General features: G+C 49.6%; 1 protein-coding gene across 2 annotated transcripts in view; it reads left to right on the forward strand.

Moving 5' to 3' along the window:
- TTLL4 (tubulin tyrosine ligase like 4) overlaps positions 1-24,338 on the forward strand; it is a 400,271-nt gene extending 375,933 nt beyond the window's left edge. For both annotated transcript variants that reach the window (XM_086954424.1, XM_086954426.1), the window contains one exon: positions 23,453-24,338. In XM_086954424.1, coding sequence (XP_086810550.1) covers positions 23,453-23,609 — 157 coding nt within the window. In that variant the 3' untranslated portion in view covers positions 23,610-24,338. The remainder of the gene's footprint in view (positions 1-23,452) is intronic.
- The last annotated feature ends 1,145 nt before the right edge of the window (positions 24,339-25,483 follow it).

Raw genomic sequence — 25,483 nt, forward strand, 5'->3', positions numbered from 1 at the left:
TTGACGCAGAGCCATGGCGACATTCAGCATCCAGATCCGCAACAGCTCAACCTGGCGATCTGGCTCCTGAGGTCTTAGAGTTTGGCTACCTCAACTTACCTCCTGACTGTATGGACATCATCCGGGCGGCAAGGAAGCCCACCACAGAGTATGCTATGCGGCGAAGTGGAAGCGGTTTGTCATTTATTGTGCAGGCCACGACATTAACCCGCTGGATGCATCTATTCAGAACATCATTTGTTATCTCTTACATTTGTACAAATGTAATCTGGCCTATGCTTCCATTTGCATACATTTATCCGCAATGGCTGCTTACCTCCAAAACAGACAGCACCTCTCACTTTTCCGGGTGCCTGCCATCAAAGCCTTTCTGGAGGGACTCAAACAAGTCATTCCTCCGCGGACACCACCAGCTCCGGAGTGGAACCTCAATGTGGTCCTCACCAGGCTGATGGGTCCCCCTTTTGAACCACTGCATTCCTGCGAGCTTCAATTCTTGACTTGAAAAGTGGCTTTCCTTAGAGCAATTACATCGCTACGACGAGTTAGTGAACTCCAGGCACTAACTATCCAAGAGCCATTTATTCAAATTCATTCTAACAGGGTGGTGCTTCGCACTAACCCTAAATTCCTTCCTAAGGTAGTGTCTCAGTTCCATATCAAACAGACTATAGAACTACCTGTGTTCTTCCAAAATCCAGAGTCACTGGCGGAGAGAATGCTCCACACACTTGACGTCAAAAGGGCCCTAATGTATTACATCAATAGGACCAAAGATTTTAGGAAGACTAAACAACTCTTTTTTGCCTTTGCGCCTCAACACAAAGGTAACCCCATTTCCAAGGCTGGTATAGCCAGGTGGATCGTTAAATGTATTCAGATCTGCTATTTGAAAGCCAAGCGCACTCTCACTATTCCACCACGGGCCCACTCCACTCGAACGTTGGGGGCCTCCATGGCTTTCCTTGGAAATATCCCTTTGGAAGACATATGTAGAGCAGCCACATGGTCTACCACACACACATTTACAAAACATTACTGTGTTGATGTGCACTCCAAACAGCAGGCAGCTGTAGGGCAGGCTGTTCTAAAAACACTTTTTCAAACTGCTGCAGCTGGCACGGGCGGCCGCCGTTAATGGAGGGACTGCTATGTATTCTATGCACAGATATGAATTCAGCAGCCCACATGCCTCGAACCGAATATGCTACTTACCAGTATGCATCTGTTCTTGGCATGTAGGGCTGCTGACATTCATATCGCCCGCCCTCCTCCTCGGCACCTGTAGCAGCTGCGGCATTCACACATACTTCTAGCATGATCATCATTCACTAAGTTTCACTCCATCTTGGCCACAATGGCTAAAAACAATCTGAGGATGGAGTTGATGCCCATGCGCACTGTAGTCCAGGGGAGGAGCCACCTATCTCGTGATACTTCGAAGACTCTTCCAGGACAACAATGTGCGATCATCCGGACCCAACACTAGGTGGCGATCCATGCACAAATATGAATGTCAGCAGCCCTACATGCCAAGAACAGATTCATACTGGTAAGTAGCGTATTCGACATGGTCATCCTATTGACTGCGGCTTGGTCTTGCGTAATACTGTGTTCGAGGCATGGTGGCTGCTGAATTCATATCTTGTGCCTAGATCGTCGCCTAGTGTTGGGTCCGGATGATTGCACTTGTTGTCTTGGAAGAATCACGAGATAGGTGACTCCTCCACTGGACTACAGTGTGCATGGGTATCCTCTCCATCCTCAGATTGTTTTTTTCCGCCATTGGGTTCGGATGCAAACTCCTATGCTCCAACTTTGGAATCAAAAACAAAACTTTTCTGAAGGCCAAAAGGCCTCCGATTCAACGGTATTGTTCTCAATCGGTACCTCTCTACTCGATCCAGCCTTCCATCTCCAAGCGGTTGTCGACGCGGGTCGTTGGGCCTTTTCGATGCCACGTGAGACGACCGTCGATGGAAAGAAGTCTGTTTAAAAGGTGCCCGCAATGCCACGCCAAGTTCCCACATACTGATAAGCACTCAGTATGCAACAAGTGCCTTTCCCTAGACCATAAAGAGAAAAGCTGTCCAGCCTGTGCAGTTTCGATACAAGAAAACTATTCAAAACCGACGTGCAGCCAGGCAAGAAATGCAACAACAGGCACCAGACCCAGACAACATCTTTGACGACCAAGAACTACAAGAGGCGCCAGACTCTGACCTAGAGATTGTCACCGTAGAGGACTACTCTGACTCCGATGACGAGATCCCACCAGGGCAAATCGTGAGCACCCTGCCCCCGACACCATCTACCCCAATAACAACGGCTCCGGTCAAGGCATCGCCAAAAGGTCTTAGCCAAGATCATAAAAAAGTTTTGATTGCCCCGCCATTCGGCTCTGCTCCGAAACCTTTGGAAACCCCAGGGCCCAGTAACATCGTCCCAAAGAAGGTTCCAGACTCAAAGAAGGTCGCCGACCCGAAGGGTATCGATCCGAAAGCGGCCGTACAGCCAAAGAGCGTCGAGCCGAAAAAGACTGTCGACCCCAAGAAGGCCGTGCAGCCCAAGCTTGTCGAACCAAAAGCAGTTGTCGACCCGAACAAGGCCACACAACCCAAGGGCGCCGAACCAAAGAGTCGCCGACCCAAACAAGCCTTCGGCACCGAAAAACGTCGACCCGACAAAAGGCGCCGTACCTAAGCCCGTGTCCAAGCCAGAACGTCCTCTCGGACCGAAAACACCGGATCCGAAGACACCAGTCGATCCACAAAAGACAATTGACTCCGGAAAGGACACTCGGCCAAAAAAACAAGTCTCCAGTCGATCCCAACAAAAAAATCGACTCGGGAGACAACACTTCTCCGAAGAAGCCTACGGAGCACAAAAAAACGCGTCGACCCGAAAGACAGTCTGCCTGAAAAAAGGCCCGAGCCGAAAAAGTCTGATCCTAAACCTAAAGTCGTCGACAAACCAAAGCCTAAGACTCAACCCAGGACTGTTGAGGAAGAACTCTTCCACCCAGATCCCTCTGACGACCAAGCAAAAAATGTTATCAACCCAGAGACTGGTAAAGTTACCATCCTGCATAGGAAAAAGAGGCCTTTGGACTTTGAACCTCAGTCCCCTATTCCCCTAAAGAAAAAGGACTTTGGAACTTATCCGGTATTATAGGTGTCTTTCATAGATTCACATGCCTGAATCTTTCCCCGTCGTCGAGACGGGAGTCTCCGGTATATAGAAAAGCAATGTCCCATGGACATATATAGAGAAAAGTAGGCCTAAGGGCCTCACCTTAGTAGCCTATCTGTAGCCTTATGTAAAAAGGACCAAACTCCTGAAGAGAGCAAATCAGCTAACACCTCCCTCTAGAACCTTCCTGTCAGGAGCCTCAGTCTCAGATTTTCTACCGTACGTTGTGCTAGGGAGTCTCCACCTGAGTTCTCCTCAGGTTTACTTGTTGTAAGCTAATTTCTTCACAAATTTGGATTACTCTCATCAAAGTCTGACTATGGCTGACCCTCAGAAGAGGGGTCTCTTCAGAGCTTGTGCTTCTTGTAATAAGAAGAGATTACATATTGAGGATCAGCACAAGACATGCCTATACTGATCATTCGCCAAAGGAATGCAAAATTTGTAGAACATTCTCTACAAAAACGCTTAAGGACAGAGAAGGACGACTTTTAATCTGGCTGAACAAACTTAAAACCAGAGACAACTTGGAGTCTTCAGAGGAAGGTGAGATTGCTTCGGTCTCCTCTAAATTATCTTTGAAGAGGCCAAGGGTTGCTTCCCCTAGCCCTACAGACGCTCCTCCTAAGAAGGCTGCTAAAAAGTCTTCGGAGGCTAAATCTTCAGCGTCTGACAAGGAAGTTCCTGCCTCCAGGAAGCTAGCGCCGTCGTAGACTACATCGTCGACGCTATCGTCAGCGCAAAAGAAGGCTGTGTCTCCTGTCCATGTTTCCACTTCGACAACGACATTGTCAACGACGACGGCGTCGTTGGCGTTTTCATCGTAGACGAAGACTACTCCATCATCGTCGGCGGGTAAGCCTGTGTCGTCGATTATTCTCATTAAAAACCAGTCGTCGACGCTTGAAATCTCGTCGACTATGTCAGTGTCGACGACGAAGCCAAGGACGTCTATGCCTTTGCCGTCGACGAGGATTCTCTCGTCGACGGTTGTGCCGTCGACGAAGACCTCGACGAAGAAGACACCGTCGACAGTGGCGCCGTCGACGAAGGTGGCATTGGTGCAGTTATCGTCGGCAAGGGCGCCGACAACGACATCGACGATATTGTGGAATCTGTCGGAGATGGTTCCACCGTCTACGGGAAGTGTGGCTACTATGCCGTCGACGACCCTACCGTCGTCTGTAACGGTTTTGACAGATGAGGATGGTCTACAACAAACCTCTCCAAGGGTAAAGACCGTAAAAAAAGGCGCTTACACCAGACTTAACGTCTCAGAGTAGGGTGCAAAATTGCCACCATCTTGTCTTCTACAGGATGAAGACTCAGATGAAGAACATGACATGCAGGCTACGAGTCCATTTCACCTGGTGGTGAAGTGCCAAAGCACTGACAATGAGGTCGATGAGGTGGAAATTACTCAAGAACATACTGTTCAATCACAGGTCCAGACACAAATCACACCAATGGTATGTCTACCAGCGTCCATAGTATCAGACTTAAGGTTTTTGATCCAGGACTACAAACAACGGTTTCCAGATTCTTCCACCCCACAGGCAGCGGGACCGGTTTCATCAACAACTAGGGTGACTGCGTCTCCACGTGCTAGACCACCGCCCTTAGTGTCCCGTCAGGAATGGGAGCCAGTACAAGATCTTCCGTCTTCTGACGATGAGGAGGTAGAGCAAGAGGGTGAGGTCCAATCCGATCACGGGGACGATGTGGACTACATAGCTTCTTCATAGATTCACATGCAACCCTCCCGCCTCCCCTGGAAGGACTCACCTATCTCTCTATCGGTATTGCGTCTATCTAGCTTGGTGCGTACGAAAATCTGAGAGACTGAGGCTCCTGACAGGAAGGTTCTAGAGGGAGGTGTTAGCTGATTGGCTCTCTTCTGGAGTTTGATCCTTTTTACATAAGGACACAGGCTACTAAGGTGAGGCCCTTAGGCCCACTTTTCTCTATATATGTCCATGGGACATTGCTTTTCTATATACCGGAGACTCACATCTCGACGACTGGGAAAGATTCAGGCATGTGAATCTATGAAAGACACCAATACTGGATAACTGCAGTTACAGGTAAGTAACGCATTCCTTCTCCTTCTAGACCCTTCCTTCCTTTTCAACCTATCATGCCTACTACTCCTTTCAATCCTTATATTCCTTACTCTCCCTCTCATCACGGGGACAACGAAGGTAACACAGGGGATGAGCCACAGCCTCAATATGACTTCCCACAGGACCCTGAACCACAGGAACCATGGGAAGAGCCAACTGACCCTTACAACACCCATCCCATCCCTGATATGCCCTCTTATCCTACTAAGCCGTCACCTACTGATGACACCGTGGTTTTTAATCAGCTCATACAGAGCTGCACAGTTCCACAACGTGGATATGCATAACGACCCCGTAGAGGAAGACTTTTTGTTTGACACCTTCCCCACATCAGAAAAAAGTGTCAAAACACTTCCCATGTTAAAAGGAGTCCTGAAACATGCACCTGACATATTAAGATACAGCCAGGGTACGGGTCATCAACCCCAGAATAGAAAAAACGTATAGGGCAGCCCCTACAGACCCTACTTGCATCAAAGGGCAGTTACCACTTGATTCACTGGTAGTGGCCAACGCACGTAAAGGAGCCAACTCCCAAACCACCGGGGAGGCACCTCCCCCAGACAAAGAATCGAAAATACTAGAGGCATCCGGGAAAAGAGTAGCAGCACAAGCCTCCAACTCGTGGAGGATAGCTAATACACAAGCCCTACTGGCTCGTTACGACAGGGCGCATTACGACCAGCTAGAGACCCTCATGCAACACCTACCTGAGCCTTTCCAAGCACAAGCCCAAGATCTCATACAGGAGGGGAAATTCATAACTAACGCCTCCATCAAATGCGCGATTGACGCAGCAGACACTGCAGCTAGGACAATCGACACTAGCGTTCTATTCCGCAGACATGCATGGCTGCGTATTTCTGGTTTTAAAAATGAGGTACCGTCCACTATCCTTAACCAGCCTGTTAATCGGGACTTTTTATTTGGCCCTGCTTTCGACACCATTTTGGATAAAATGAAAAAGGGGACGGAGACAGCAAAATCAATGGGGGCATTGCAATTTCAGCAACAAAGGAGCTCCTTTCGTCGCTCCTCATACAGGGCAAATACACGAGGACATTCCTCACAGACAACGGCATCATATAAAGGTAACACACAAAGTTCCTTTTCCAAACACACAACCAGAGGAGGCTACAGAGGTAACAATACCAAGGGAAGAGGACGTGGAGGCAATAACACCAGAGCCTCCACTGCCTCAAAACAGTGACTCTCTTACACTACCTCCTGACCACTTAACACCGGTTGGAGGCAGACTTCAACAGTTCCTACCCGTCTGGAACACAATTACCACAGACAGGTGGGTGAGAGAAATTATCCAGTCTGGCTACTGCCTAGAACTGACTTCTACATCACCAAACATACCGCCTAGACATCGTCCAAAGAACACATCACCCTGTTACAACAAGAGGTGAACTGCATGCTAGAAAAGGGGGCCATAGAGCAAGTCCCTTTCCAACATATTTCCTTATTCCCAAGAAGGACGGCTCTCTCAGACCAATATTGGACCTCAGACCCCTAAATCAATACATACTGTCGGAGCACTTTCATATGATAACATTACAACAAGTGCTCCCGTTGCTACAACAGGGGGATTTCCTAGCAACACTGGACCTCAAAGATGCGTATTTCCACATACCCATCCATCCAGCCCACAGAAAATACCTCAGGTTCACAATAGAAGGTCAACACTACCAATTCAAGGTTTTGCCCTTCGGGGTTACGGCTCCAAGGGTTTTTACAAAATGCTTAGCGACCGTAGCAGCACATCTCAGGAGGCAGCACGTCCATATGTACCCTTACCTGGACGATTGGCTTATACAAGCAAAATCGTACCACCAATGTGCAGCACACACGTCTCAAACAATCCAGCTGTTACACAGCCTAGGATTCACAATCAACTACACAAAATCACATCTGCAACCATCCCACATACAGCAGTACCTGGGAGCCACCATAAACACCTCGGAGGCAAAGGCGTATCCAAACTCAGCAAGGACAGCCAGTATGCAGACACTCATTCGCAAATTCCTGCCAGAACACTCTTTGCCAGCTGAAATTTTCATGCAGCTCATAGGCATGATGGCCTCCTGCATATTCATTGTCCCCCATGCCAGACTTCAGATGCGCCCATTGCAGGAATGCCTAGCACGGCAATGGAACCAGGCTCAAGGACAACTGAAAGACTTAGTGTTGGTAGACAGTCGCACTCGCAACTCTCTGCAGTGGTGGAACCCACAAACCCTTTCCAAGGGGCGACTGTTCCAAGAGCCAGTTCCACAACTAGTACTAACGGCGGACGCATCACTGACAGGCTGGGGAGCCCATCTCCTTCAATACACAGTACGGGGGCTCTGGACAAACAAGCAGAGAAGGCTGCATATCAACCAACTAGAGTTGCTAGCGATATTCCTAGCCCTGAAAGCATTTCAGAAATACTTGTACAGCAAGACGGTGTTGATCCGGACGGACAACATGACGGCAATGTACTACATCCAGAAAAAGGGAGGAACGCACTCTCCACAGCTGTCCCATCTGGCACAGAGCATCTGGAAGTGGGCGATTCCCAAAAATATTTTTCTCCTAGCAGAACACCTTCCAGGGAAGGACAATCAATTTGCCGACCTGCTAAGCAGGCAAAGCCAGCAATTACACTAATGGGAGATTCACCCCCAGGTCCTCCAACCATTCTTCGAGGAGTGGGGTCACCCAGAAATAGACCTGTTCGCCACAAAAGAAAACTGGAATTGCCAATACTTTGCAGCCAGATTCCCACATCCATTGTCACAGGGCAATGCGATATGGATGAACTGGTCAGGCAGATTTGCGTACGCTTTTCCCCCAGCACCAGTGATGCCGCTGGTGGCACGCAAACTGCGGCAACACTCCCTCACTCTAATTCTAGTTGCTCCCACATGGGCGAGACAACCGTGGTACACGACGTTCCTAGAACTCTCAGTAGTTCCCCATCAAAGACTGCACCTCATCTTCTAACTCGGAACCATGGAGAAATCAGACACCCAGATCCCAATCAAATGAACCTAGCGATCTGGCTCCTGAGGTCTTGGAGTTTGGATATCTTAACTTGCCCCCAGATTGCATGAATATCATTAAGGAGGCAACCACACGAGCGTGTTATGCAGCTAAATGGAAAAGATTTGTTATTTATTGCACCAATAACCAAATCAACCCATTAGACGCATCAATACAAAACATTATATGTTACCTGCTGCACCTACAAAGATGTAACTTAGCATACTCTTCAATACCGCTACACCTTGCTGACATAGCAGCATACCTTCAAAACAGACAACACCTTTCACAGTTTTTTTTTTATTTTTTAAAAACCTTTATTTCTGTATGCGCGATACACAGCGTCTGCCTACAACCCATCGGGCCGGCTGCTATGACAGTCAGTAATATAACAGTGCACATTGGTGTTTCCATCTTGTATGCAGGTCAACCAAGTCTCAGTATATCCGTGCGCGCAACGCAGTATCAGAAAAAGGACGAAATAGGTTTCATTTTAAAATTTTGATGAATAAACATATAACAACCACATCACAACAAACACATGGCAAAGGACAGTTGCAGGGACTCCAGAGGAGAGGGCAAGGAAACAAATTTTTCATAGGATAGTGAGACAAATGACTAGGGCCGGAGGGTGGCGAGTAGCTCGAGATATACAGATTATGACAAACAAACATCCGGAACGTCAATTAAGGGGACAGCGAAACATCAATGGTGTAGTCCAGTGGGGGGGTGCAGATATTCCCACGGTAAGCATTCCATTGGGACCAAATCCTGCCCCATTTCTTAGGTCGGCCCCGAGCCACATAGACCGTCTTTTCCCTGAACATACACCAGTCCATGTTCTCCTTCCAAGCAGTTACAGTGGGTGGCCTATGGGAACCCCAGAGTTGAGCAATATCCCTCTTGGCAACCATGTTACCAAGAGTCACCCAAAAAGTCTGAGCCGTGGTATAATCCGTCTGTTCCCAGACATTTAGAAGGCATCGTCGGGCCTCAGGCAATAGAGAACCCCCGGTGACTCTTTCCATTGTCGTATGCACTCTAGACCAGAAGGCAGACACCTCAGGGCACTCCCAAATGATATGCATGAAGGTACCACTCATACCGCAACAGCGCTTGCACAACCCATCAAGGGAGTAACCCATTCTCACCAGACGTGTACTAGTCATATATACTCGATGGAGGATCTTCAACTGTACGAAACGGAGGAGAGCTGGTATGGCCACCTCCTTAGGGGAGGTGACAGCCATTTGCCAATCCTCGTCATCGAGTTCCAAGCCGTCTGCGGTCCACGAAGCCCTGAGTCGCACAAGGAGATCAACTCTGTTATTAATGAGTTTTTTTTATAGATCAGGGATATAGTACTGTCCGGCACGTGACCATCAAGGATACGATCCTCTAGCGGCGAGGACTGGGGAATCTCCGTCCCCGGGGGAAAACGGAGATCAAGGCATGCCGCACCTGGAGGTACCTAAAGTGCTCCCTGTCACCAAGTTCATTTTCTATTTTAAGCGCCTCAAAAGACATAACATTACCTTTGGACCAGAGATCCTCCACCTTGCTAATACCAATTGTATCCCATTTATCGAATCCTTTCGTTCTCCACAAAGTTCGAGGCATGTGGGCTGCTGAATTCATATCTGTGCATAGATCGCCGCCTAGTGTTGGGTCCGGATGATTGCACATTGTTGTCCTGGAAGAGTCTTCGAAGTATCACGAGATAGGTGGCTCCTCCCCTGGACTACAGTGCGCATGGGCATCGCCTCCATCCCCAGATTGTTTTTTTCCGCCATTGGGTTCGGATGTGTTTCGGTTCCCTCTGTCGGAACCGATAGTAGTTTTACGTTTCTACTTGAGACCAAAAGGTCTTTAGGCTGGGCGTCGGTATTGTTTCGTTCGGGTTATCTCATTCTCAGCTCCGAACGCTCCCTGCCCCTCCGCGTGCTCTCGGCGCGGACGGGCCTACTCGACGCTCCAAGTTCCTGACCATGGAACGGACTCCGTTCAAGAGGTGCCCGGTGTGCACCTCCAAGTATTCACACCTCGATGTGCACCCTGTGTGCAACAAGTGTTTATCACCGGACCATGACGAGGCCAGGTGTATGGCCTGCTCAAAGTTCCGGTGCAAGAAGACCCTAAAGCATCGTCGGGCCGCTCGACTCCAGGCCCAGTTGTCGGCGCCCCCTGCGCCCCCGCCGGACAACATCTTAGAAGCATTTGAAGAAGACGAGAATGTCTTTCAGGTTTCGGACTCTAGCCCTGCGTCGGAGGGAGAGGACTACGACGCAGAAGATGAGGAGTTTGATGAAGCAGGCGACGAGGTAGGGGACGACGATGGGGCCATTGCCACCGTGGGGGATAGCTCGGAGGAGGAGCACCCCCAGACTGATTCAGGGGCCAATCCCCAACATACGGCCCAGGTCGAGGGATCGCCTTCGGGCCTTACCCAAGACCTTGCTAATAGTCCAACTGCCCCGCCTCTCGGCCCGGCCGCGGACATTTCTGAGGCGCCACTCCCGTTGAAGAAAACGAAAGTGAAGCCATCGGGATCCACTCAGTCAGTTTCGAAACCGAAAGTGAAAGCTCCACTGGTGGGGCAGAAGGCTCTAGAGGCGTCAACACCTAAGAAAGTCAAAATGGCCGACTTGAAAAGCCACGCCAAAATGGCCGACCCCAAGGCCTCGGGGTCGACGCCGAAGACGAAGGTGGCAGACGCGGCTGCATCGGCGCCGAAGATGGTCGAGGTCGACGACCCGAGAAAGGCTCCAAAGAAGCGCCAAAGCGATTCCAAGGCTCCGGCTGTGCCGGCTCCGACTGTCGGGGCCAAGGATGGCAAGGTGTCGACTCCGAAGACGATGCCCCCGGCAGACTCGACTCCCGACTCAGGGAAGTCGCTCGAGACAGTCAAGCCCTCTCCAGCCTTGACGAAGAAGGTCGTCGAATCCCTCCAACGGATTCGAAATGCTGGGGTTCCCGAACCAGAGGGAGTGAAGCCGAAGCCCGCATCGAAGCCGGCGAAGGCGCAGACGCCTATTCGCTACACCCTGCCGCCAAAGTCGACGCCGAAAGCCTTCGCTCCAAAGCAGGGGGCGGACGTGCCCTCGAAGGAGGTGTCGACGCCCAAAGCGTCGCTGGCGGGGTCGAAGCCTCGGCTCCAGCCACTCGCTGAGGAAGAGCGCCGTGAGGTCATCATCGACGCCAATACTGGGAAATTGTCCCTCCTCAAACGGAAAATCACCACGGAACCGGTGCTGGAACATTTTCGGATTCCTCTAAAGAATAAGAAGGACTCGACGGGCGCTTCGGCCCCTATGGAGCCTTCGTCGCCCAAACAAGTGGAACGTTCTCCTACGCGTTCTAACGCAGGGGAAGGTGACGATGAGGAGGAGGTCGAGTACAACTACCCGGCGTACTCGGATCCGGAGGAGGAACATGAACCTTGGTCGGCCGGAGCCGACCCAGATGACCCGCAATCGGGTCAAGAACCGCAGCTCTTTGCGGCAAAGACCTCACCGACGGAGGACTCTGCGGCCTTCAACGCCTTGATTGAGAGAGCCGCAGCCAACCATGATGTTGAGCTCCACTCAGATCCTGTGGATGTGGATTTTTTGTTTGACACTTTCTCAGTGGCCGAGAAGTCAGTCAAGACATTGCCAATGCTCAAAGGGGTGCTAAAGCACGTGCCGGAGGTCTTCAAGGAGCCCACTCGGGCGCGTGTCATCAATCCTCGCATTGATAAAAAGTATAAGGCAGCGCCCTCGGATCCAACATATATCAAGGGACACTTGCCTCTAGACTCTTTGGTTGTATCCAACGCTCGGAAGAGGGCGAATTCACAGACAACTGGTGACGCTCCTCCCCCAGACAAAGAGTCGAAGATATTCGAGGCCTCAGGAAAAAGGATTGCTGCGCAGGCAGCTAACATCTGGCGTATTTCAAACACGCAGTCCCTACTTGCACGCTACGATAGGGCTCACTATGACACCCTAGAAACACTGTTGCAGCACTTACCTGACCAGTACAAGGAGGCTGGGGAGATGATAATTCAGGAGGGCAAGCTAATCACTAACGCTTCCATCAAATGTGCGCTAGATGTGGCTGACACTGCCTCCAGGGCGATCAACACTAGTGTGTTGCTGAGAAGGCATGCATGGCTTCGAATCTCAGGCTTTAAACCTGATATCCAAACGACCATACTCAACCAAACAGTGAATCCTGACCACCTGTTTGGCCCTGAGGTGGATGCGACACTGGAAAAAATGAAAAAGGACACGGACACTGCTAAGTCTATGGGGGCCCTCCAATCTCAGCAGTTTCGGGGTGGTTCCTTTCGCCGCTCCAATTCCAGAGGCACCTCCAGGGGTCAAGCATCGCAATCCACCCAGTACTATAAAGGCAATACCCAGACCTCATACACCAACAAGGGTAGAGGTGGCTACAGAGGCAACAATGTCAAGGGCAGGGGACGTGGAAACAATAGCTCCAGGTCCACCGCCGCCAACAAGCAGTGACGTCTTGTCACTGCCCCCGACCACACAACACCGGTCGGGGGGAGACTCCAGCAGTTCCTGCCCGCGTGGAAATCCATCACCACGGACAGGTGGGTGAGATCTCTTATCCAGTACGGTTACTGTCTGGAACTTACTTCCACTCCACCAAACATTCCTCCAAGAAGCCGTCCTATGTCCGGCGAGCACTTGCACTTGTTGCAGCAGGAGGTCACAGTCATGCTGCAAAAAGGGGCAATAGAGCTCGTTCCACTGCAAGAAAGGGGAACAGGGGTTTACTCCCTGTACTTTCTGATCCCCAAAAAGGACGGATCCCTCAGGCCCATCCTGGACCTCAGGCCCCTCAACTGGTATATTCTCTCGGAGCACTTCCATATGCTCACGTTACAGCAGGTTCTCCCTCTGCTTTAACAGGGGGACTTCCTGGCCACACTGGACCTAAAGGATGCATACTTTCATATCCCCCTGCATCCTTCCCACAGGAAGTATCTCAGATTCACGATCCTAGACCAGCACTACCAGTTCAGGGTTCTGCCGTTCGGGGTCACCACAGCGCCAAGGGTCTTTACAAAGTGCCTGGCGACTGTGGCGGCGCATCTGCGACGCCAAAACGTCCACGTCTATCCTTATCTGGACGACTGGCTCATTCAGGCAAGGACAGAACAGCAGTGCGCAGACCACGTGTCACGCACTATTCATCTCCTACACGATCTGGGATTCTCGCTGATCTATCCAAAATCTCATCTCCAGCCCGCCCATGTACGGCAGTATCTGGGCGCGACGATAGACACGCTGGCAGCCACTGCGCAGCTAAATTCAGTGAGAATCGCCAGCATCCAGACTCTGATCCAACGATTCAGACCTCAGCACTCGCTTCCAGCGAAGGTGTTCATGCAGTTGATAGGCATGATGGCCTCCTGCATCTCCATCGTCCCGCACGCGAGACTACATATGCGTCCGCTTCAGGAGTGCTTGGCACGTCAGTGGACTCAGGCTCACGGGCAACTGACAGACCTAGTGTTGGTGAGCGGTCGGGCGTACAACTCTCTGCATTGGTGGAATCCACAAAACCTTTGCAAGGGCCGACCGTTCCAGGAGCCTGTGCCACAGATTATCCTGACAACGGACGCTTCTCTCCAGGGATGGGGAGCGCATGTACTCCTTCCATTACACGGTGCAGGGACTATGGACACTACAGCAAAGGAGGATGCACATCAACGTTCTGGAACTGATGGCAATCTTCATGGCTTTAAAGGCATTCAAAGTACATCTGTCCAACAAGGTCGTGTTGATCCGGACGGACAACATGACGGCCATGTACTACATCCAGAAGCAGGGAGGCACACACTCTCCGCAGCTGTCTCATCTGGCTCAGAGCATGTGGAAGTGGGCCATTCAGAGGAACATCTTCCTCATGGCGGAGCATCTCCCGGGCAAAGACAACCAGATGGCGGACCTGCTCAGCAGGCACAGCCACCAAATGCACGAGTGGGAGATACACCCATCAGTACTCCAACCGTACTTCCAAAGGTGGGGTCATCCAGAGATAGACCTGTTCGCCACAAAGGAGAACGCAAAATGCCAAAGCTTCGCCGCCAGGTTCCCACACCCGCAATCACAGGGCAATGCGATGTGGATGAACTGGTCAGGCAGATTTGCGTACGCTTTTCCCCCAGCACCTCTGATACCGCTGGTGGCACGCAAACTCAGGCAACACTCGATGACTCTCATCCTGGTTGCTCCAACATGGGCTCGCCAACCATGGTACACCACGTTTCTGGAACTGTCCGTGGTACCGCATCAGAGGCTTCATCTCACCCCCAGCCTTCTGACGCAGAGCCATGGCGACATTCAGCACCCAGATCCGCAACAGCTCAACCTGGCGATTTGGCTCCTGAAGTCCTAGAGTTTGGCTACCTCAATCTTCCCCCCGATTGTATGGACATCATTCGGGAGGCAAGGAATCCCACTACTCGAGCTTGTTACGCAGCCAAGTGGAAGCGTTTTGTCATGTACTGTGTAAACCACAATATTGACCCACTGGACGCTTCCATTCAGAACATTATTTGCTACCTGTTCCACCTGTACCAATGCAATTTGGCGTACTCTTCCATCCGCATTCATTTGTCTGCGATGGCAGCATACCTTCAGAATAGGCAACACCTATCCCTTTTTAAGGTCCCTGCTATCAAGGCTTTTCTGGAAGGACTCAAAAGGGTCATTCCACCGCGGACACCACCAGCTCCGGAATGGAACCTCAATGTGGTTCTTACAAGGCTGATGGGTCCTCCCTTTGAGCCACTGCACTCTTGTGAGCTTCAGTTTCTAACTTGGAAGGTTGCTTTCTTAGTAGCAATTACATCGCTACGGAGGGTTAGCGAGTTGCAGGCGCTCACCATCCAGGAACCTTTCTTCCAAGTACACGCTAACAGGGTGGTGCTCCGCACTAACCCTAAATTCTTACCCAAGGTTGTATCTCAATTCCACATGAACCAAACAATTGAGTTACCAGTGTTTTTTCAAAACCCAGAGTCACTGGCGGAGCGGATGCTCCACACCCTTGATGTTAAAAGAGCATTGATGTACTACGTCGACAGGACTAAAGATTTTCGTAAGACCGAGCAACTCTTTGTTGCTTTTGCCTCACACCACAAGGGAAATGCTATCTCCAAAGCTGGGATCGCTAGGTGGATAGTGAAATGCATTCAGATCTGTTACGCTAAAGCTAAACGCACTCTCACAATTCCACCAAGAGCCCACTCCACCAGAAAGATGGGGGCCTCTATGGCTTTCCTAGGTAACATTCCCTTAGAAGATATTTGTAGAGCAGCTACATGGTCTACCACACATACTTTCACTAAGCATTACTGTGTAGATGTGCACTCTAAACAGCAGGCAGCTGTTGGCCAGGCTGTTCTCAAAACGCTTTTTCAAACGGCTGCAGCTGGCACGGGCGGCCGCCGCTAATGGAGGGACTGCTATGTATTCTATGCACAGATATGAATTCAGCAGCCCACATGCCTCGAACTGCAAATGCTACTTACCAGTATGCATCTGTTCTTGGCATGTAGGGCTGCTGACATTCATATCGCCCGCCCTCCTCCCCGGCACCTGTAGCAGCTGCAGTATTTTCTTTACACATATTTTCATACTCTTAGCATAGGGCATCACTCACATATGTCACTCCATCTCTGCCAATTGCTAAAAACAATCTGGGGATGGAGGCGATGCCCATGCGCACTGTAGTCCAGGGGAGGAGCCACCTATCTCGTGATACTTCGAAGACTCTTCCAGGACAACAATGTGCAATCATCCGGACCCAACACTAGGCGGCGATCTATGCACAGATATGAATGTCAGCAGCCCTACATGCCAAGAACAGATGCATACTGGTAAGTAGCATTTGCATTACCCAACCTATCAGAATTATACAACGGCGTCATTCGTGTCAACCTGTCGCTCCATCCCATAGCACCATTCGCATCCCGCCACACTCGTACAACACTTTTCGTAGGACCAGTCAGGGCGCGAAATGGCTCCTTAGAATACAGTGCCCTGTTAAAGTTCCCACCCGGCAGGAGAAGTTTGTCTATCTCAAAAGCGGGAGCAGGACCAGGGGAGTAGGTTACATGATTGACCGCACACAGTTGCGAGGCCCAGTAGTAGCGCCTGATATCGGGGAGGGCAATGCCGCCATCGTACCACGGCAAAGTAAGTTTGGGGAAGGAGATACGAGCCCGCCCGTCCCAAATCAATTGTCTCTGAAGGCTCTCGACCTCACGGAAATACCCGGAGGGTATGGGATCAAAAAAATTTTGAAGTGAATACAAGAACCTAGGGAGCGACATCATCTTAAAAAGAGTCGCGCGCCCCAATGGGGATAGGGGCAGGCGACGCCATCGCAAGACATCGAGCTTAAGTCGCCGGAGAGGAGCATGCAGATTACGGTCATAACGGACGGTGGAATCCAAGGAGACATGAACCCCCAGGTACTTAAAGCCAGTCTCGACCACTTGAATCGGGAATCTGCGAGGCAACGCAGGGAGATCTCCAGCCAGAACATAAACACAGGATTTGGTCCAGTTAATAACGAGACCAGAGTTCTTTCCGAAGGAGGTGAGGACATCAAAAAGTACATTAAGAGACTTCCGGGGTGAGGTGAGATAAAGAAGAATGTCATCAGCATACAGCGAGACACGATCTTCAAAATCTGGGGCCCACTGGATGCCCCTGATCGAGGGCTCCCAACGAAGCCACTCGGCCAACGGTTCTAAGGCTAGGGCAAAAAGCAATGGAGACAGCGGACAACCCTGTCGGGTGCCACGCCCAAGTGCGAACGAACCAGACACCCTGCCATTCACCACCACCTGGGCCAGTGGTTGTTCATAAAGGAGTTTGACCCAGGCAATAAAATTAGAGCCGAAGCCGAACTTTGAGAGAGCTGCCCAGAGATAAGGCCATTCGATGGTATCAAAAGCCATAGTGGCGTCAAGAGAAGCCAAAATGGCAGGTTCAGTCAGAGTACCAGCTCTGGCGAGACCTCCATGAAGCCTCAGAAGGTTAAGGGCGGTGTTACGATGCGGAATAAAACCGGACTTATCTGGATGGATCAGGTCGCCGATGACCGTAAGCAGACGAGTAACAAGCAATTTGGCCAGTATCTTGGGTTCAGCGTTAAGCAAGGAAATGGGTCGATAGGAAGCACATCGGTCACGAGGTTTGCCTTCCTTATGGATGACAACGATAGTGACCAAGCGCTGATTAAGAGGAAGGAGGCCAGTTTCGAAGGCCTCAGTAAACATATTAAGCAAATACGTCGCCATTTTGTCAGGCCGCAACTTGTAAAGCTCGATGGACAATCCGTTGGGCCCCATAGCCTTACCAGATTGAAGGGCACGAATGGCACCAGCGACCTCATCCACCGTTATGGGGGCATCCATAAAGGTCCTATCCTCATCAGAGAGGCAGGGTAGCGCAATATCACGCAGGAGCAAACTGGAATCGCATTCATCCCTATCACTCACCGATCAATATACCGTCTGAAAGTGGTCCACAAAGCAGTCTACGATCCCGATCGGGTCAGACACACAATCCCCATTTAACTTTTCAATCACCGGTACAACTCGATTCGTTCTCTCAGACTTGTCCAGCCACGCAATGAGCTTGCTCGCCTTATCACCCACATCATAGTCTGCCCAGCTGGTTTCGATTCATAACTTTGGCCGCTTCAGTCACTAGGGCTCTATAGTCTGCCTGTTTCAAAGTCAGGGAATGTAAAATGGCAGGAGTATCATTACCACCCAATTCACTTTCAAGGACAGTTATTTCATCTTCGAGGTGCAATAATTCCTCCTGCTTAGCCTTCTTAGCAGCAGCAATCAATGACAATGCAGAACCACGTATAACAGTTTTAAAAGCCTCCCACAAGGAAACAGAAGAGGAAACAGACCCCACATTTCATCAAAATAGCAATCAATGGCCTTGATAAGCTCAGAGCGCGTCTTGGGATTTCGCAAGTGCCAAGGATTAATAGGGGCGACTCTGCCATCGCTACATAAACCCACTGTGACCCTGAGCAACAAGGGAGAGTGATCCGAAATGCCTCTAGGGAGGTGACGGACCTCCCGCACAGAAGGAGAGTGGGCAGGCAGCATCAGGAAATAATCGATTCTAGAAAGGCTGCCATGGGCTCCAGAATGGAACGTATATTGCATGTGCGAGTGGTGTAGTAGCCTCCAAACATCCACTAATCCAAAGGTCTCCAGTAATTCAGAGAGCCACAACTGGGTATTCGGTAAGACTCTGGGAGGGTATCTATCAAAGTCACCAGAGACCACAGAGTTAAAATCCCCTCCAAGAATAATGAGACCATCGGGGAGCCCAAGCAAAATCCGTCCAATGTCGGCATAGGTAGTAGCCTGGAGACCCGGGGGGACGTACAAATTAAGGATTAAGAGCACCTTTCCCTCCCACCTCCCCGAAATAACAGCATATCGACCTCTATCATCAAGGATGACATCTATTTCAAGGGGCAGGGAGGATCTAATCAGTATGCCCACTCCTCTGGAACCGGATGTAAATCCAGCGTGAGCGACTAGTCTGTAACCACGTCTATCCAGGGCCCTGCATGCATTCCCTATCAGATGTCTCTTGTAACAAAACGATGTCAGGGGAGTGGCGTCTGAGAAACTGGAGAACAACGCCACGCTTCACCTTATCCCCCAGACCATTAACGTTCCAGGACAGCAATTTCAACTCACCACCCCCCATCCCGGTCAAGGACCGCAGCCCTCCCACCCCGGAGCACAACCACAGTAGGATAAAAGCGAAGCATACAGTGCCATGTGAAATAAACAAATACAATAACAAAAACAAACCCTCCCCCCACCCCCCCAACAACATCCTGTTACAACACCCCCCAACCTGCACCCCTGCGTACGACTAAAAAGCCACCCCAATCTGCAGTGTGCCTGTCGCCCTCTCATAACTACACTACACAAAGAACCCCGGAGGAGGAAAAGAGTCAACCCACACCCGAACCACCCTCGAGCCCAACCCCGCCAAGAGGGAAGCAAGTGGCATAACTCAGCTGACAAATATTAACAAGAAACCAGGCGTCGAGAACCACAATGTCACTCCTGTGCCGATGCACCCCCTTCCGCTCCACCGGGGCTTCCGCTCAGATCGTCTCTTTTCGGCAGTGAATCCAGCCAGTCGCTGGCACAGTCTGGTTGATCAAAGAAAAAGGTCCGCTCCTGATATTCAATGCGCAGTCTAGCTGGGAACAACATCGCATACTTAAGTCTCAAGTCCCGCTAGCGCCTTTTCACTCCCTGAAACCCCATTCTTTGTCGCTGGACTTGAGGAGTAAAATCCGGGTAGATGGTAACAGAACTGTTTTCGAACTTCAATGGCCCATGACCACGAGAGGCCTGGAGGATAGCGTCCTGATCCCGAAAATGGAAAAGCCTAGCAATAATAGGCCTCGGGGGGGCCCCCGGTTTAGTCTGCCCACCCGGGAAGCGATACGCACGCTCAACCGCAAAGAATTTGCTGAGTCCGGCGGGAGCAAGATGGTTGAGGATCAGATCCTCCACAAGAAGGTCAACAGTGGTGGCATCGTGGTTTTCGGTAACTCCCACCAAGCGAATGTTGTTCCGCCGGGCCCTATTTTCATATTCGTCCAGTCGTCTGGCCATCATGTCATGTGCTGTTCGCAAGTTACCGATCTCCGACTGTGCGTCCGCCATATCAGTGACGAGACTGGAGGCTTTCAAATCTAGAGCCTTGACCCTCTCGTTAGTCTTGGCCAGGTCCGCTCTAATAAGTGTGACATCAACAGCCACTGTATCAATCTTGGAAACAATAGTTTCATATTGTATCCCCATATCAGCCTTCATCCCAGTGATGGCACTCATTAGGTCCTGAAGCGAAACCTCCGATGGCGTTGTAGAGTCCGTCCTAGGGTCCGCAAGAGTACGGCCGGTACCGCCGGGGGAACCCTTCAATTGCGTGTAACGATCCATAACATTAGTCTGGATAGGTCCCCCACGGGTCGGCGTCTTCGTCTTGCGCTTCTCGAACTCAGGTTTGGAAGCCATATTGGAAGCCGCTCCACGAAGGGGCCCTCTGGACCTGGTGAAAATGACCGATGTTATTGAGATACCAAAGCAGAATTTGTAGGATGCTAGACGAGGGATATGGCAGGACAGCACAGCGGGTCGAAGTCACACCAACTTGAGAGCCGAATCGCACTTAGAACAGTCAATCGAGGGGACGAGGAGAAATCGAAACTGAAAGAGACAATGCCGCTGGCTGGGAGGATGTCCCCAAAGCCGTTGTTGTTGACTTACTCCACGGCCCACAAGAGCAGCAGAGTCCCCGGTCCCGATCGGGGGTAGGCCAGAAAGTTGGAGTTGATGCAAAATCGGTTCCCGACATCCGATTTCAATTCTTGAAAGAATATTGAAGTCAGCAAGAGTAGATCTTCATAAGCCCATAATAAAAACCAGGATATTTCAAGGATAGTTGCAGGAGGGTTGCGCGGGTCCCGGGAGCCCTCTGCTTACACGACCATCTTGGATGCCCGCGTAGCTCCCCCAGACACCTTTCACTGTTAAGAATACCAGTAATCAAAGCTTTCATGGAGGGTTTAAAAAGGGTGATTCCTCCTAGGCACCCCCCTTCCCCAGTCTGGAATCTCAATATAGTGCTTACCAGACTCATGGGCCCTCCTTTCGTACCTTTACATTCATGCGAACTACAATTCCTAACGTGGAAAGTTGCATTCTTATTGGCCATCACCTCACTCAGAAGAGTGACTGAATTACAAGCGCTTACAATTAAAGAACCTTTCATGCAGGTACATGCCAACAGGGTGGTTCTTAGAACAAACCCTAAATTCATGCCTAAGGTTGTATCCAATTTCCATATCAACCAATCGAAAGAACTGCCAGTGTTCTTTCAAAATCCACAGTCAGTAGCTGAGGGAGCCCTGCACACACTAGACGTAAAAAGAGCTCTACTTTACTATGTGGACAGAACTAAATCCTTTCGGAAAACAAAGCAACTGTTTGTTGCCTTTGCACCACAACACAAGGGGAATCCAATTTCAAAATCAGGAATAGCCAGATGGATAGTTAAATGCATTCAGATATGCTATTAAAAGGCAAAACGCACTTAAACCGTCGCCCCAAAAGCACACTCCACTAGGAAAATGGGGGCATCCATGGCTTTCCTAGGAAATATTCCTCTTGAAGACCTCTGTAAGGCAGCCACATGGACCACCATACACACTTTCACAAAACACTTCTGTGAAGATGTACAAACAAAACAGCAAGCTGCTGTAGGCCAGGCTGTCCTCAAAACTCTTTTTCAAACTGCTGCAGCTGGCACAGGTGTCCACCGCTAGAGGAGATACTGCTATACAGTCTATGCACAAGATATGAATTCAGCAGCCCACATGTCACGAACGGAATATCCTACTTACCAGTATGCATCTGTTCTTGGCATGTAGGGCTGCTGACATTTTTATCGCCCGCCCTCCTCCCCGGTGCCTGTAGCAGCTGCAGCATTCTCTCTGGCATGGCCATCTCTTACTTTACTATCTCCATCTCTGCCACAATGGCGAAAAACAATCTGAGGATGGAGAGGATGACCATGCGCACTGTAGTCCAGGGGAGGAGTCACCTATCTCGTGAAACTTCGAAGACTCTTCCAAGACAACAAGTGCAATCATCCGGACCCAACACTAGGCGGCGATCTATGCACAAGATATGAATGTCAGCAGCCCTACATGCCAAGAACAGAGGCATACTGGTAAGTAGCATATTCCTTTCTCACGTACTCCATCTGCTTTAAAGGGGCCTCATCCGCCTCTGCCAGAGGAACATCTGTCCAAGATGTGGAGGGGGCGATAGGGTGGAGAGTACTGCACTTAACCCTTCCTTTACTCGTTCTCGTAGGTCTGACTGCCCACGTAGGTCTCATCCTCAGATAATTGAATAGAGTTCTGCCACTGGTCTCCATTGAAGAACATTAGTTCACTAAATGAACTGAGTGGCATCTTTCTCGCCCCCTTGTTGAGACATGGATGCCTGCGGACATCTGCATGGCATACCTTGCGTTCAGTTGAGACTACCAGAGCAAGCTGAAGCTGAAGAAGTAGCCCTCAACAGCCAGTGGGCCGCATCTATTATATCGCATCATTGTCGGTATGCCTGCTCGGCTGAGGAAACAATCACCACCTGAACATTAGGTACAACCCTAAGCTTTGATTTACACAGAACTCGAGGCCTACGTTCTCTCAAAAGACTCTGGCTTTTGGATGCAAGGATGCTGACAAGTGGCTTCAACGGCTTGATGGATAAGGCATTGCATCACCTCATCTGATGTCCAGCAGTTCTTTCAGTGTGTACCTGGGACAGGTATGTGCTAGCCTGCTAATTTCCACGCATATTCTACCAGCTCTATGGTATCTTTGCTTCCTAAAGGAGCAACGTAAAGTTTGTCCAGAAAGTTGTGCGTAATTGGTATAAAATTATAATCCTGCTTTTTCTTCTGACAGTCTCCGTTGCGGTCACATCTACTCACGTTAGACCTGAGAAGAGGCTAAAGTTTCATTTACCTGACACACTGTTACTCCTTAGCCTGTTGTCTCTTTCCAATTGGAAAGTGTTAAAGTGCTTGAGTGCGGCCCCATGATAATCAGCCTCTTACTATGAACATGGGGGGAAAAGGGACATTATTTCAAGAAGTGAGAAATAATCTGGTCATTTCATCATGGTAGATATTCTCATAATGTGGATTCTGGTCTTTTTTTCTGCCCTGTAAGGAAGGCCCTGAGCACCTGATGCCTTTTCTAATAGATATTTCATTTTCCATACGATTTGCTATTCAGAATTCGGATTGTTCTCATTTCTTTCGAAATGGTTTTTACACAATAGCTGAAATTTCGTCATGATTTCAAATTTCAACCCATTGCTTCCTTAACAGAACACCTTAATGCTGTTTTTTTAAGAAGCTTGTTTATCTTAATATATTTGGTGTATGAATCTGACCTTTTACAAGGCCTTGTCTTGCTTCTGTCTTCTGCAGGAAAATCCTGAGTCCAAAAGAAAAAAGTACCAGCGAGGGCCCCTGTAAGATGAGCAAACTGACCAAGAGTCTTCAAAGTATATCCACCCAAACGGCAGTCATTGATCAGACCCTCTCCACCCCCAGCAACCTATCAGACACTGCTCTGGCCATGTGACCAAGAATGCCAACAGTCTTCACCATTAACCAAGCACCTACCTCAAAACCAGCAGGAAACTGACACTGATGTGGGATTGCAGAGTACTTCACGGTTGCACATGTGAAAAACGATCTTATTTTTAGACTTTAATTTAAACTTAATAAACATTCTGGTTTGGGTACCTACCTTGAGCCAGGACATGGTGATAGAAACAGATGCCTTGTATAGAAAAAAAACACTTATTTTTGAAAATGTTTAATTATTTTCGGTGAATCAGATGTGTTCTACCAAAAGTGCCTCAACTGGTAAAGCACAAAACATTGGACAATGTGATCTCTTTCCTTTCAACTGGGAAGAGAGTTGGAGGGGACGAGGTCCTCTTATTCTGTTTACGATGTGCGCAATGCCTTGAATTTGGACAATTTCTTGAGGGGATCTGGACATGGGATGGGTAGTGTAGGGGGGCGATTTTGACTTGATCCTGGTCCTCTTTGTGGGGGGAGGGGAGCTGTGCGCCTGGAACTCAGTCTCTTTTCGTAGAGAGGGGGGGCAGGTGTCATGCATCCTCTCTGCAGGGAGGATTGGGTAAGTTTGGGGCATCTGTTACTTTGAGCCAAAGAAGAATTGGAAAATGGTTTCTAAAATCTGAAGATGGGATTCCCAGGAGAGAGAGGCTCAGAAAACAGACTGCTCTTTGTGTTTTTAAAGAAGTGTTATTGAAATAAAGTAATCAGCCAGTGAAAGCCAGGATGAATGTGGCTGCCTTCTTATCTGCATGTTTCAGCTGTGGATAGTTAATGGAAAATGCCATGCACTCTGCTTGCCAACAATGCCTGATATGCAGCTAAGCAACTGTTGACTGTTTGCTAGAAGAGTTCCTGTTTGTGCGGTCAGTATTCTTTAGCCCTTGGAAATGTCAGCCGTTCTGCTGCAGTGCTAACATTTAATTTGACAAATGAAGTGATTAATTCGCATTTCGATTTAAGAATTGATGTGTACGTTGCTTCTCCCCAGTGATACCTGCTGACCGCACCTGCTCCTAAATGGTGAGCGAATGTGCCCTGTAGCTGTAGAGCCCTCTAGACGTCCACTCAGATGGTACAGAGATACTGACCTGAAAATGATGGCATGGATTGAGCCATGTTGTAGCTGGATTTGTGTGTCGCAGTGGATTGTTTCTACCCCCTTAAAGTTTTAATCCTATTGCATTGTAAACTTCTGTCCTTTCCCAGGGTCCTACCCACTCGTATATAACCCTCTGGACCAGCTATCGGAAGGAATTGACCTATATATGAAAGATCAATGAGCTAAATAAAAACACTCCTGGTCCACAAATACACCCTTTGTCAGAATGGGGTGTTAATATACACGGTAAGGAATTGGAAGGCAAGCGGACATCAGATATGGGTCATAATTGTTTGGGTTTTGAACGATTTGCTTTCTCTGGCATTGATTCTTTCAAAGATTTACATGCTTGAATCCTCCGCCTTCGGGCTGTCAGTACTCTATGGTTAATGTTTACTTAGCAGTGTACATTTACACTCCGTGTGCAGAGTAGCTGTGAGCTATATGTCAGTGTGTTGACCTCGTCAGATTCAAGCTCTGGCACATGAGGTGATGAGACACCAGAGCTCAGCTCCCTCCCTCCGAGGCGTCGGTACTTGGATGTTCTGCGGTCCACCCAGCGTGAGGGAATCGTGTGGAGCTCTGCTCCTGATTTGACATGTTCTCAGTCAGTGAATCCTTTTTAATGATGGACTCTGTTCTCATATGCAGTGTGGAGGACTGAGGCCAACATTTCTTGCTGTTTTGTTAGCAGTTTCTGCAGTTTTATTTTTGTTTACCATGGCACAAACACCTTCCAAAAACTTTGTTTGTACGTGGTATTTGAA

The sequence above is a fragment of the Lissotriton vulgaris genome, chromosome 2_1 (genome assembly GCF_964263255.1).
Source record: "Lissotriton vulgaris chromosome 2_1, aLisVul1.2, whole genome shotgun sequence".
Taxonomy (NCBI): Eukaryota; Metazoa; Chordata; class Amphibia; order Caudata; family Salamandridae; genus Lissotriton; species Lissotriton vulgaris.